The sequence below is a fragment of the Camarhynchus parvulus genome, chromosome 2 (genome assembly GCF_901933205.1).
Source record: "Camarhynchus parvulus chromosome 2, STF_HiC, whole genome shotgun sequence".
NCBI classification, from domain to species: domain Eukaryota; kingdom Metazoa; phylum Chordata; class Aves; order Passeriformes; family Thraupidae; genus Camarhynchus; species Camarhynchus parvulus.
The window spans coordinates 26,070,916-26,085,300 of record NC_044572.1 but is presented as its reverse complement, the minus strand read 5'-3'; the positions used below and the strand labels follow the sequence as shown (position 1 = coordinate 26,085,300).

Below are 14,385 nucleotides of genomic sequence, written 5' to 3'. Positions count from 1 at the left end.
ATCTATGTAAATTCAGGGAATATGGGGAATTTTGTAACACAAAACCCTATGTCCCTCTAACTTTATTTGGAACTTAACATATCTCAGATTTATTTTCATATTTTAGGGACAGATTTTCTCCTTTTGTTAGCAGGGGAGTCAGGAGCTTATCCTTTGCCTATGTCACTTTAGGGTGATTTGCTTTGGTTTTTTTCCTAAAAGTATTTTATTGAGCATACAAATGACATTTTTTTATACAAGTATGAAATACCACATATACCAGAAAAACATGCAATATGCTCAGGAGCAAGGTGCACAGTGCGTTCTACTCTGAAGGTTTCAAGCAGATTGGTGGGTTCTGACATGTCAAAAGAAGCTTCTGAAAGTCTTTAAAATAAAACCAAGAGAACGATTCCTCCTGTGTGACAAATACAGTCCTACTGTCAGTATCCTCAACCCTACTGAGGTAAAAAGAATAGGTTAAAGTTCTACAGAATGAAGACCTAGAATGTCTTTTAGACAAAGCAAAAAATTGAGGGTGTACTATGGAAGTGTAATAAGCCAGTTAATGTCCATGTAAGTTCTGTTTGTGTTGTTTTCTTACATGGTGGTAAATGTTTTGCTTTACTGGCTTTCTTGTAATTTCCTTAAAAAATATTGCTTTAGGAGTCTCAGTTTATTTAGGCTTTAGCTGAAATACAGGAGGCTGTAGTACAACACACACAAGAAGAGCAATAACTTATCACCTGGTGGTTCTACTTACAGAGTCTTCACAATGGGTTATAAATCCAGGAGTATTGATGTAAAACAAGCTGGAAGTATGGAACAATATTTTATAAATACATACCTGAGTTTTTACCATGTCTGCTGTTTTGCAGACTCATCAGGAAGGATGCTTTGATAGCTCAAGTGGGGTTGGAAATAGGGAAACTTGTGTTCACACAAGCGGAATAAGCGTGTTTTGAACAAATTCTCACTTGTAAGTCATACTTCCAGTTGAAAAGACAAGACCTGTGTAAATTTATAGTCAAGCAGCCTTGAAAGAAAGCACTGACTGTGCCAGTGGTCTATTTTACTTCTAGCTGTGTAATGACTCATATGGTAGAGTTTAGATTTAAGTTGCATGCTGGAGGTTTTAGATGGACAGACAGAGAGAGTAGTAATTTTTCTATTTCCTAGAAATAATCTCAAAATATAGTCATGACTGACTTTTTTTTTTTACCTCTACTTCTTTGAAAGCTGCTACTTTAGAAATTTGTTTCCAATATGCCAATAAAACTTTCAGTTTAAATCAACAACCTTCTGTGTTGGCCATAGCTATGCAAGTTTGTTCTACTAGACTTCACAGTGTCTATGAAAAATTCAGTATGCATATTCCCACATGTGAGAATGATTGATTGATAAATATTTTGATAACTCTGTTCTACCATGAGGTTTTTAGAAGCAGATTTGTACGTCTTCATATCTATACAAAGATATCACCTAAAAAACCCACACCCAACACAAGTAATTTGGTAACTACCAACTGTTTGTTGGAGACCTGTTTCCAAAGTTAGTTTTTCTTTATTTTCCTTCTGTAAAGTTGTGATTGGTCACTCTTTAGTTTCAGTAAAAAACTTAATTGAAAGAAGAGCACAATTGATAAGGGAAATACCAGAAATATTGCTCATTGTTCAAGAAGAAAAGAATGTTCCCTAATAATTTCTATGAAAAATTAAGGTCTTTCTTGTATTTTATTCCTCAGTGTTTCTTGCATACGCTTGACAAATTTTTCTGTATTTCGTTTCAATATCAGCTGTTCCATTCTATTCAGAGAACGTGTATGGAGTTGCTGAAAGCAATTGAACTGTATCAAAAAAGGATTTGTTGTAAGTATGATCAAACACAGTAGTTAAAATGATAAGAAGGTCTGCATTATGGAATCATTGAACAAGTGAAAAGGTAAAAATGAAAGCGGGGAACTACTAGTTTCATCCTATTTAAAAGTAAAGATGGTTATTTGTTTGAAGATTTCCCAGTTCTGATGTTTTATATATTGATATAATGCAGTGATAGCAATAATGACTGGAGAAAGCTTTCTTTAATTTTTTTTCCCATTGCTTGCTTGACAAATTCAAAAGTGTCTTGTCTAGGAATCATCACCACTTTCTAAACAGTTTTAGTGTTTTGCTTTTTTTAATCAGGATTGCTGATGAAGAGTTTTTGTCTTATTACTAGTTTTATAATTTAGTAATCTATGCTATTATGATGAATTTGATAATGCTGACTTGATTGTAAAAATTATGCAGTAATTAGTGATAGTCATTAGTGAGACATGGGGGACCTAATTTGGAAAGTTTCAAACAGCAAATTGTATTAAATGTCCTCTAAAGGTTCTCTGCAGTCCATATTGTTTGATTTCTGACCTGAAGGAGAGACTCCAGCTATGAAATCAGTAAATCTTCCAATCGCGTTTTCTCGAGGCTTTCATTTTTCTTTATCCAAAGAAAGTCAGAGAGAATGTTTCAGAATCAGGAGGTAAAATTGAAATACAGAATAGTAGTGTATCAAGTTAAAGAATTGGCAGGTGAAATCTGATGGAAGATTTGCATCAGATGCAGATGTGCATCTTCTACCAAAGAGTGCTGAGTCTGCATTGGAATTGACTGTTGCCATTTTGGAAAACGGCAAGAGGACTTCAGGACATCTTCTTTCATTGTTTTAGGCCATTCTCTCTCTTAGTCGATTGACATTGGTAGTATAAGAGATAGCCACTTTAAAAGACAAAGAGATGAGAGCATCATTAAATGTTTTTGTAAGGTTCTCTGTGGTCTATGGTCCCAGTTTAGAAGCAGTCAACAATTCAGTGTAAAATCACTTCATTTTCCTGTTTAAAAAATTATCAGTTTCTTTGAGGTAGATGTGTTTCAGGTAGTCGAAATACAGTGTTTGAATTTTAGAATGTTCAAGTTGTCAAGTAATCTTGCCAAATAATTTGAAAGTAAATGTTCTTTAAAATGACGTACTAGACTGGTCATGTGAAATTTTATGTAGTCAAGCATGAAGAATGGCGAGTAAGAGAAAAGCCAGTAAATGAGTTTTGCTTAGTACAACTTGGAATTAGCTTCAATAAAAGTATGCTATCACCTGAGGCAGTCCAAGTGGTAAAAAAGAACTAAAAACCAACCTACCAAACCAGACAGAACCCAAAAACCCAACTCTGAAAGTTAACTGCAATCAAGATGTAATATAACCACCTCAGTTTTTTTTTAAGAAAGAAATAGCACATTTTTCCTGTTGTCCCATTGTGCTCGTGGAATTTTGTGGTTCTTGTTAAATATATCAGTAAATGTCTCAAATGAATCAGATCTTCTGTTTACTAAATACAGGAATTCTGTGAAATTATTTATTTTTGCTTTGCTGCTTAGACCTAAAGTGACTTAAACTGTTTGATGTTAGGCCGGTTTTTAAGCTGTTAGGAACCAATTAAATAACATATTTGACAACTCATTTATTTTTTGTTAGTTCTGTCTCAGGAAGAAAATGAATTGGGGAAATTTCTTCGATCACAGGGTTCTCAGGATAAAACAAGAGCAGGAAAAATGATGCAGGCTACAGGAAAGGCCCTCTGCTTTTCTTCTCAGCAAAGGTATATGGGTCAACATTTGTGTCTGATTTGCATAGTACGTGTGATAATGGTAGTTGATTCACCAATGTCATCATTCATTTGGCCATTTGAAATGTTTTAGGAACCAATTGATAGGAAAATTGTTGACAAAATCTGCTGTAATATTGGCAATATTAGTGACTTCTTGAATTTTTCCTGATGCTGCTTTTTGTCCATAACCTGCTATGTCTATCTTCAGATCCCCTGCCTGTTCAGCTCAGTAGCTCTAAGACTGTCCTGTAGCATCTCCATAGCTTCTCCAGCAGTAGGGTTGTAAAGGAGCTGATGTCAGATCCTCTCCTGCTTGGTAGCAGTTCTCACTCTGCAGAGAAGTGCTGCAGCAAGCTCACTGTGGAGGTGTCTGCAAGGGAGGGAATGAGTAAGGGAATACTTTTTTCTGGGCCATCGAGTCTCATACCTCAGCTAGATAGAGGAGAAGGGAGGAGTCTGAATGCCATCTTCTGCTTGAACTTTAGTGTAAAGTTCCTCTGAGACAAGATCCTAGATCCCTACAGAGCTCTTGTAGGTTGTGCAGGGGCAAGTAAAAGGTGAGGAATCCAGATGGACACACAAGCACACTAAGACCTGCTGTTAACCAGAGTCCTTCATGTGTCACTGACCCAGTGTTTGCTCTAGGAGTTTAAAAGTAACATTACCTGATGTCATGGTAAGTATTGTGATGCTCTTTTTCACAGCATTAGGAGTATGAAAGGATCAAATTCACCATCACTCACAAAGGAAAATTTTATTTCATTATGTTTTACAGGATTTTGGAGGGCTTTTAACTACTATGATACTTTCTGACTTTATCTTAACAGTGCAGTTGTTTGGCTCAAAATGAAGCATAGCATACAGAGCACTGAGAATTTCATGTGTTTATCTTGGGCTAGAGTTTGGTCATTAGCACCTCCAGTAACAATCATGCCTGGGATCATTAAGGCACTTGTAAGGCACCTTTGATCAAAAGTGCTGATGACTTGCTCCTTTATGAGGCTTAACTGTTAATAGAAATCTTAGTGCATATCTACATAAACTAAACTTTCTTTTAGATATCTTGGTAAGAATTTGTGGAATGAGAAAAAACATCATGGAAAATGGAAAAAAACCAAGTCATATTAAATTCACATATTATAGCTCTTGCCTAGTACATTTTTAAGGCATCTTTTTAAATAAATTCACATTAAAAATAAAAACAAACACTTGTCTTTCTTCTTTTGAGCTGTCCTCAAACTCTTGTTGAAGTTGGGACTGCTTTTATTTATGTTTCATGCTCATAGCTAGCTCATTAGCTGGAGATCAAGACAACATATCTTGGGGTTCTGCAGCCAAAATGAGAAATTCTCTTATGCCAAGAGACTTCCTTGCACATTAAACTGTCTTCTGGTGTGGAGCTGATTGAACCCATTCCAGTGGGGTGCTGCTGGAAACCAAGAGGGAAGCAGAAGCAGCAGGAGGAAGCAAAGCAAAAGGAGTAATACTGTCTGGTGTTGACATCCCATTAGGAGCTGAAGTGATGGCATAGGGAGGACAACAGTGTCCCCTACTGCCTTTCCAAAGTGTGGTTGTCAGAAGAAACATTTAGATAAATGTCTGAATCTTCCAAAAGAAAAGGTAATGTCCTTCAAAGAAATTGTTCCAGTTACCAAAAAAAAAGAACAAAAAAAAAACCCAAATAAAAACTCAGATAATTATCTACCTGACAGATGACTTATTTACATTTGCATTTGAAGACTGAAAAGGCTAATGGAAGTACTTTTTGTGATGTGTTTAGCATGATATTCCTGATACATCTGTAATACTTTTCCAGTAATAAATTACCTTAGGTATATTTTTATAGTTGCTAAATGAAACTTGTGAACAGGAATGGTAATAACATACAAGTGGTCAAACTAAAATACATAGGCACAGTAGAAGTGGTTTCTTTTCCACTCACATGTATAATTGAAGAGTTGCTATTTGAACAGAAGAGTTGCAAACAATATTCATTCAAAATTACTGTGTTTCATGTGTACCTCCAACCATGTGGTAGAATCATCTGAATGTACACTGGCACTTAAGTGAACTGTATTGGCTGTATATGTGTTTTTTTTTGAGTGCTAGTAAACTGTCAGTAATGCTTTGTGGAACAACATTTTAACATGTTCCTCTCCTTCCTCTCTTTCCTTCATGCCCTCTGCCAGGTTAGCACTCCGTGCTCCTCTCAGTAGGTTGTATCAAGAAGTGGAGACTTTCAGATACAGGGCTATCTCAGACACGTGGCTGACAGTGAACAGGATGGAGCAGTATCGGACTGAATACAGAGGAGCTCTGCTCTGGATGAAAGATGTGTCTCAGGAGCTGGATCCAGATCTTTATAAGCAGATGGAAAAGTTCAGGAAGGTATGAAGTTTCCTAGAAGGGATTGCCTAATGAATGACAATGAGGCATGGTTTTGATTCTTCCAAGAAGGGCATAATTAAGAAGCAATAAGGATGCCATTTATCTTAACCTCTTCTGTGTGAACTGTAAGGAAAGGCGTTTTTTAGTAGTTTATTCAACTTCAGCATATATCTTTGTAATTTAAATAATATAACTTTTTGAAGAAGGTTATCAAATTTTGAATACTTAGTGGTGATGCCTGAATGACTAATAGAGGAAGACATGTCTGCTGTCAGAGGGGGAAGGAGATACTAATTTTTGCAACTAAAAAACAATAACAGAAGTGCGCTACCTAATTTATCTGCTGCTAAATTTTGAGGGCAGTTAAAGACCAACATTTTCAAAATTCGCTATTGTTGGATTTTTGGGGAGGAATTGCAAATCTGGAATTTATTTTTAGGTTCCTGATGCAGTTCAGTGTGATTCTTTGGCAACTGCTGAACACTAAAACTGCTAAGGAGGCATTCTCCATAAATAGCCTTCATTCAGTGTCGCTCAAGTTTGCTAAACTCCTCCCCTCCCAAAAGACTTGCTAAATCATATGTCCTAGGTGGTAGGCTGCAATTTTGCTACCAGCTGAGAGTATAGAATTTATTTAGGCTGATCCTGTCCCAGTACAGGAGTGAGACATTTTCTAGTGAGACATTTTCTAGTGAGGCCCTAGAGCCAAGTTTGTTACAAGTCTATAATGTTCACAGTTGGCTGTTTATAGATGCTGCGTATCAGGAAGACTTAGGATCTTAGGTATAACCAAGTGGCTCATGCTTTGAGTAAAGGCAGTAAAAAAATTTACAGAAATTGTCATAATGGAAAGCAGAGGTCTAATAACAGAAACTGTATTAAAGTGTACATGTATATATGTATGTGGCTTAGAGATAGGTAATGTATAAAAGAGAAAATCCTGTTAATTGATGGCTTAAGCAGTCTGTAACTGAAAGTCCTGGAAGATAAAAGGTATATAATTGTGGATTTTAAAAGCTTGACTAAACCATCCTAACAGGAAAGGACTGGCATGCATCTAACTATGCTATTTTTTGTAAACCAAAGTGGTGACAATAGCAATTAAGAAAGGGATGGAACAAATAGTGCCCCAGTTAGTCATCTAATCTTTATTTAATGCTTCAGTACAGGGCATTCCTGTAAGTCTTGTGGCATCAGACATATATTTTATTATGCCCTATGGGAAATGTTTGTAATGGCAAGTTCTTGCAGGTAAAATAATTGGTATGGTCTTGGCCTCAGCTGATTGCTTATGTACATTGTTTGATTTATTAGGAAAACACTTAAAAATGGAATGTTAGAATGAATAAAGCAGTACTGGTAATAGAAAACTGATTTATAGCTTTCTTGCTAAACAAGTGCCGTGAAAAGCATAAATTATATAAATGGCAAAGTAATTAAAATAACATATGGTTTGTGCAGTGAGCTGCTGTAGATAAAAACCTAGATGGGAAATTTCGGACATCTTGAGTTGCTGTGCTTCAAGGTCAGCAAAAAGAAGATTTTTTTAAAGTTCTTACAAAATTTAGTAGCAAAAATGTGGAAATACTAAGTATTTTTAAGTATTTCTAGATCTGAAATAAATTGCATTCTGAGATAAAAAAATAAAAGTAGATTCTAAAATTCTGTAGCATGACCTCAAATAGTTAAAAAAACCAAACTTGAAAGTCTTCTGAACATTTCTCTTGTCCAACTGGCTGTCGACTGAAAACCTTTCAGTTCACATTGTAATGCAGGGAACAAAAAGCTCTACATTTTGTAGCCAACAAAGCAAAGAAATGCCCCTGGTATCCACTTTCCCACATTTCCCATCTGTGCAACAGGCATATCAAGCTAATCCTTGAAGGTTTGATACTTGCAGAAAGTAAACCTTTTGGTTTTTAATCGGGGGGGAAAAAAAATACTGAAATAAAATCCACAAGCATAATGTTCCTAGGTAGCTATTGCTGAGTAAGATCTAAGTTTCTTTTTAGTGATTTACAAAAATTAATGGCGGATTCTGTAGTTCTAAATAATTAGAGGAGTTTTTATTGGGTTTTTTTTTCTATTTTTGCTTGCAGATCTTAATTGTGCCATAGTGTGGCAGTGTAATGCTGAGGTTTTAGGGCTTATTTTGGATCTGTAACAATTTAAGAAGTCATGCTAGTTTTGTGTTGAGAAAGATGTTATAATTACTCACGTAAAGTTTTTGGTTCTTAAATATACCATTGCCAGAGAGAAGCTTTTTGAGCTGGACCTGCATATTGAATGATACATCACCAAGTAGTTAGGGAAGGTAATCCTGTCAGAGCACTTGGAAGACAGTTTTCTTCAGACTTCTGATTGTAAAAATCCAAAGTATTACTTAAGTAAATGTTTTTTGGTGTTTTTTTTTTTTTATTTCTAGTAAACAGTGCTTGTTTAATGATATTTAATGCACCTAGTACATCAGCAGTATTTATATCATTTCGTTAAAGGACTGTTTTTCAAGTATGTAGCCTTTTATAAAGTAATCCTTAATGTATCATTATGTATACAGATATGGTACTTGTTTTTGGAGACCAAAGCTAAATCAATCCAGATGGGGTTTTCATACCTTCCCTCAGAATAGCTCAGGCTAAAAGATCAATAGTTGAGTCAGTATTTTCAGAGCTGATAAAATCTGAGTTAAAACACTGACATTTTTGTAGCTCTCTTTCAAAACAGTGAGGTACTTGAAAGAATTTTCTAATGCTGTTCTTAAGGCGTCAGTCTAAGTATGCAAGACCCAGCAACACTACCCCTTTCAGAGTGTCTCAGAGCACTGCAGAGCAGCCTTTTTACATTGTTGTTTGAAGATAGCTATGTAATTGTAGCTACTTGAGTCAAACTAAGGAAATAGGTATTTACTTTTCCCTGCAGAGTTCTATAAATGCTATGCAACTTTTTTTTTTTTTTCCCTATTAGCAGTTTTTATGAACAGTCCAGTGCTGCTCTGGTTACAGAGGTCTTCCATCCCAAGTTCAGAGTTTGAAGTGTTCCTTGAGAGCATCTAAACAGTGCTGTGATATATAGAAGAATGTTAATGAGCTAATATCCTTTTACCAAATTCTTCACACTGATCAGGTTTTTAAAATTCTTAAATCTGGTCTCTTTTTTCTGTCTGAAGTGACTGTACACTATAACATGAACTGTGCTGTGAGGTAAAAATATAGACCAAGTGGCCCAAGTGCTGGTGTCCTTCTTCCAGCTCTGAAAAGGTTAAGCTTTTCCATTCATTTTTCTGAGCAGTAGTGCAACAGTGTGTAGGGATAAACTGAGACCAGGCAGCAGCCTTCCACATACAGCCTACAGGACACAGGACAGTGCTGTTCAATTTACTTGGCTGTGCTATCTCATGTACAGTTCAATACAGACTTTTGTCGTCGGTTGGACACAAGGTTTTCGGGGTGAAGGAAGAGACGAGATGGGCTCCATGATCAGAAGGTTTGATTTATTATGTTATGATATAAACATCTATTTTAACTATACTAAATAGAAAAAGAAAGGGAAAGTTTCTAGAAGCTGCTAACTACTTAAGAATAGAAAGTAAAGAATGAATAACAAACTTTGCTCTCTCGGACTGTGTCTGAGAGAGCTCAGTTCCGGATTGGCTATTACTTCCAAACACTCAATCTGGGCTAATCTAGAACTGACTTGCTGCATTCCACAGAAGCAGATAACCTATTGTTTATGTCTGGTTGCTGAACTTCTCAGCTTCAGCAGGAAAATCTTGAGAGGATTTTTCATAAAAGAAATGTCTGTGACAGACTTTCTCATCAAATCTGTACATTTCAGTGCCATCCCTAACAAATAAACAGTGAGAGCTGGAAAAAATTGTCATGCTGACCTTAAAGGTAGCTATGAGAAAATGACATCTGTGACATGATAGGTTGTTTATCATGCTACATTGATAAAGCAGATTAATCCTTTCTGTATTTGTTTTTTGCTTCCTTTGTTCTCATACTCCTCTGCTTTCCCTTCATTCTGAGGCTTGAACCAAAGCTGGAGTATCTTTGTAAGTACCCAGTGGCTGTGCTGGGCTCCCTGAGACAGGCTGCACTGCACCTCACCACCCAGCTCTTGGTTTGCATGCAGATGTTGAGAACTTGCAAGCTCGAAGCTGAATTGTTTGGATACATTTTATCTCCAGTTCTTTCTAGTTATAGTCCTTTATATTCTTGAAACAAAATGAATGCCTTTAAATGTAATTTTAAAGACAAATCTGTCAAGAGAAAAGTAAAGTAGGAAGAAGGAAGGTTCAACAAGAAGAGCTCAAAATGACATAACAATAACTTAAACTGCTGTTGTTATAAATGTACCGATATAGGGAGTGGCTGACCTGTGCAAGCTTTCCTAGAATATATTTTATTTCTTGAAAGTTAAAACTTTTGTGGATAGATGGGAAATAATGAAGATATAAATAAATGTATTGATTAAAAGGTCAAAAGGGAATCACTGTATGTATTCATTGTAAAGGTCTCAGGAAGTACGGCTCAGATACCTCTGCTGCAGCCTGTCAGGAAGGCTCAGGACCTGCAACTCTATTCCCCTGCTGTTGCCTTGCCTGTTAGCACTGCTGGGCACGAGGGCATTCTGGCTTGTGTGATGATAAAGGTGCTGTACCATGTTACAGCATCATCTGCTGCTCCCCTATCCATTAACATCAGCTGCTAACAGCCCAGCAAACCTAAAGGCACTGTGGAAATGTACTGGAGTATTGTTTTAATTTTTTTTTTAATTCTCTGTTACTTTTGAAAACTCTTGGAGAGTTCAGAAAATGCAAGAAGCCTACTGAAGGAGAAAAACCAAATATGAAGCTGTTCTTTGATGTAAGGACAGACTTGGCAGTTGCCATCCTTGGGAACTAAATTTCAGAGCTGGAGAGCAAGTAAAAACAGAGGTTTATAAATAACATTACATGATGGTGTTTTTTATATTTTTGCATTTTTAGTCAAATTGTTCTTTTAATGGAAAACAAATTGCAAATCTGTGTTGTTGCAGTTCCTTATGAGTGATTACTGGAAAAGTGAATTTAACTTTACTAGAAAAATAAGAGCTCTCAGGAGCTGAGAGTTGAGAATATTGGCCAAAGAACACTAAACAAAGTTTCAGAGGATCATAGAATTTAAAGATGGCAAACAACTTAGAGATCAACTAAACTCTCTTCCTGACAGAACAAAATCTGTACATCTGTAATATATTTTCCAAGTATTTTTCTATATCTAATAAAACAATTGATTTGAGGGTGACCCTCTTGGAAATTTTGTGGTGCTGTTTGTTGGTCATGTTCTAGTTGAATTATTAAAAGCCAACCAAGAGAAAATCTGCTAGTGCTATTTGCATCTGCAGATGATATTAAGCTGGAAAGTCTTTTGGTTTTCCAACAGCAAAGTACACCAGGATCTTAAAGAAAAATATCTTTGGCCATGGCAGTCACAATGGTGTAAATAAAAGACTCTATGTTGTCATAGTTACAAGTAGCAGTATAATTGATGGATGTTTAGAGCCAGCTAGGGTAGTCACTGTTGGCCAGCCTTGGGTTTTAAAAATTAACAAAAACAACTCTAAAAAAAAGTTTTAGACAGTAGTCTTCTGTTTGATTTTAGGTGATACTTTCCATTTAAATTCCAACTCCATCTGAAAAACTTTAAGCACTTTTATCTTGAGGTGACAATAATATAGGCCCCTGCATGTGAGAGAGCACATGTTGGTGTTTGTGCTCTGGAGGTGTCAGAAAAGTCTGAGTTCCTTCAGTAGACTGTATGCTGGATATGAGATGTGTGGCACTGCAATGTGAAAAAAGAATGGTGGCTTTCTTAATACCTGCTAGGAATCTGGGATAGTAAAGCCTCTCACATGAATAGATATGATTTTTATCAGTCTTGATTCAAAATCTTCCTTTAAAAATACAAAACAACCCCCCACCTATTCTCTTCAGTGATTTGGATTGCTGCTGCTGCTTTCTAGAAGAATAGGTGAACTTCCAGGAGATGCAATAATACTCTCTGCAAGGTAGCTGTGTCTCCTCTAAAATTAGTAAGATGGTGTCAAACTGCGCTCTGAGATCCACATGTTAGTGTAGCAATGTGATAGCAGAGATAGAGATGACAGCCCACTCTTACGATATGATGATAAGCAACACCCACACACATCTCTTCTTGTGGCATGCCTGTGCCATCAAGAGTAGGTTTGGTTTCATTCTGGTAGGGAATAGCAGTCAGAGTAGGGATTTTGAAATCAGGTTGTTAAATATGAAAATATTGGAAATGCTAAATTTAGTGATTTACTGAGAAATTAGGGTAGTGAAAGATAAAGCACATAAAAAGTACTCTTCACTCAAAATTGTAGTTGTTGCTTTGTGATGATTGCATCTCCTTGTAAAATTAGATGGAGTTCCAGTGCTGAGTATGTTTTCTTTGAGGAGTTTCTGCTATAATGTTCTTTCCAGCTTCTCCAATATCGTATTTAGTAACATTAAGCAGAGAAACCAAAACATTACGAGACATCTCACATGCAAAATGCCCAACCATTTTTAGGCAGTTAGGAAAGATATACCTCTTTTGAAAACATAACCTTTAGGAGAAATGTTCTTCACAGTAAAAGCATTTTATAGTCTTACAACTTTAAATTACCATTTCAAGTACCATTTGTAAGACTCAGAGTACATAATTGTACAAAATCAATAATTTTCTGAAGCCATTTAATGTATATTAAATATTACTGATGATTGTTACTGAGTTAAAAGCAAAGTAACAATATGTGATGGAGATGCCCTTTTAAAAGCATAATAACAGTATGCCACTTAAAAATAGAAGCAGACTTCTTGGAACAGATTACATCATCTTTAGAGGTATTGCTTGTAGAATATGGTTGCTTCCAGAGATTAATGCTTACCCTTGAGAAATGGTTCATCATCTGTTCAGTTATTTTTACAAAAGAAGACTTTGAGGTGAGGCTCTGAAAAATGGCGTTAAAGTAAAATAAAATTAGTCTGCTAATTAGTCTTCTAGACTACAGATACAGTATAGTTTTTTAACAACTTTGTTTCATGTAACCTTGCTGAAATCAAAAAAGGTAGATTTGGGTTATTTGTACATTTTCAGACTTTATGTTGATAAAAGGTAGGCAGGCACATCCTAAAAGTTTCTGTTCACCTAAAGAATAGAATAAAAAATGTTTCAACAGAGTACAATAAATCTTCCAAAAAAAATCAGTGATGTAAATCAATAGCCTTAACTTTTATGTAATAATTGGTTTTATTCCCAGTATTAAAAAGACTTTCTCAAACATGGTGTGATAAAATTTAAACTCCAGAAATTTTCTCATGCCTAATAATTATAGGAACGTGTAAATATTGAATTTAATATTGGATTAAAAAAATACAGGAACGGAACAAAATTACCTGAAATATTATTCTGAAAATGGGAAAGAAAAGATGATTGCCTAGACAATATCTGTTGCTCACATCAAAACTCAAACCCTGCAAGCTGGTCTATGTGGGCAAAGCTTCTTACCCATGTGGATAATTTTGTGAATTCAGAACCTAAATGAAGTGTAAAAAATATGACCAGAGTAGGCTGTGAAAAGAGAAATGAGATTTGGAAAATTCCCTCAGCCTTAATAATCTGAAAAGGCTAGGAGGATAGCTAAAGAAATATTTTTTAAAAATAAATGAAATACAGATGTGACTGAACTGAGAGAATTCTGCAGAAGTGAAGAATAAACAGGAAGGGGAATACAGCTGTTGGGGAAAACATTGTTTACACAAGAGAACCAGGCTTTTCTATAGTCGCCACTGCCCAGGAATTCTTCTTATACTTTCCTAAAATGCTTGGGCACATGCATAATGTAGTCCATCTGCTTTGACTTCATAAGGCCTTAGCTGTTCAGTTGTATGTTGCATAGGCTCTGAATGATTAAAAAGATTCTGTGTTTGATTTTTCTCCTTCACATAATGAAACCGAATTAGATAGGATTAAAAAAAAAAAACAACAAACAAAAAGGTACTGTTCAAACCAAAAAAAATGGCAAATATACCACCATCTCTGATTCAGGGTTCTGCCTGAACCCTGCTTAGATTTCAAATTTATTTCATCTGTAATAGCACACTGTGAAGTCTGAAGAGCACCACAAAAAGATTTGTCTTTTTTATAAATTTGTGCTCTTTCAGAGTTTGTGTCTTGACAAAATATAATTAAATTGTTTTGATGGAAACAAGCCATGCTAATTGATATATTAAATGCCAGCCAGGAATAGCAATAACAATGCATGGGATTATTTACAACAGACTTTGTGTTACAAATGAATCGTGATTATTTGTGGGTGCCATTTTATATTCTGTG

The 14,385-nt window shown here is 35.8% G+C and overlaps 1 protein-coding gene across 3 annotated transcripts in view; it reads left to right on the top strand.

Moving 5' to 3' along the window:
• ICA1 (islet cell autoantigen 1) overlaps nt 1-14,385 on the top strand; it is a 66,965-nt gene that overhangs the window by 14,135 nt on the left and 38,445 nt on the right. For all 3 annotated transcript variants that reach the window (XM_030969063.1, XM_030969072.1, XM_030969055.1), the window contains exons 5-7: nt 1,775-1,847; nt 3,484-3,607; nt 5,806-6,004. In XM_030969063.1, the coding sequence (XP_030824923.1) occupies nt 1,775-1,847; nt 3,484-3,607; nt 5,806-6,004 (396 nt within the window). The remainder of the gene's footprint in view (nt 1-1,774; nt 1,848-3,483; nt 3,608-5,805; nt 6,005-14,385) is intronic.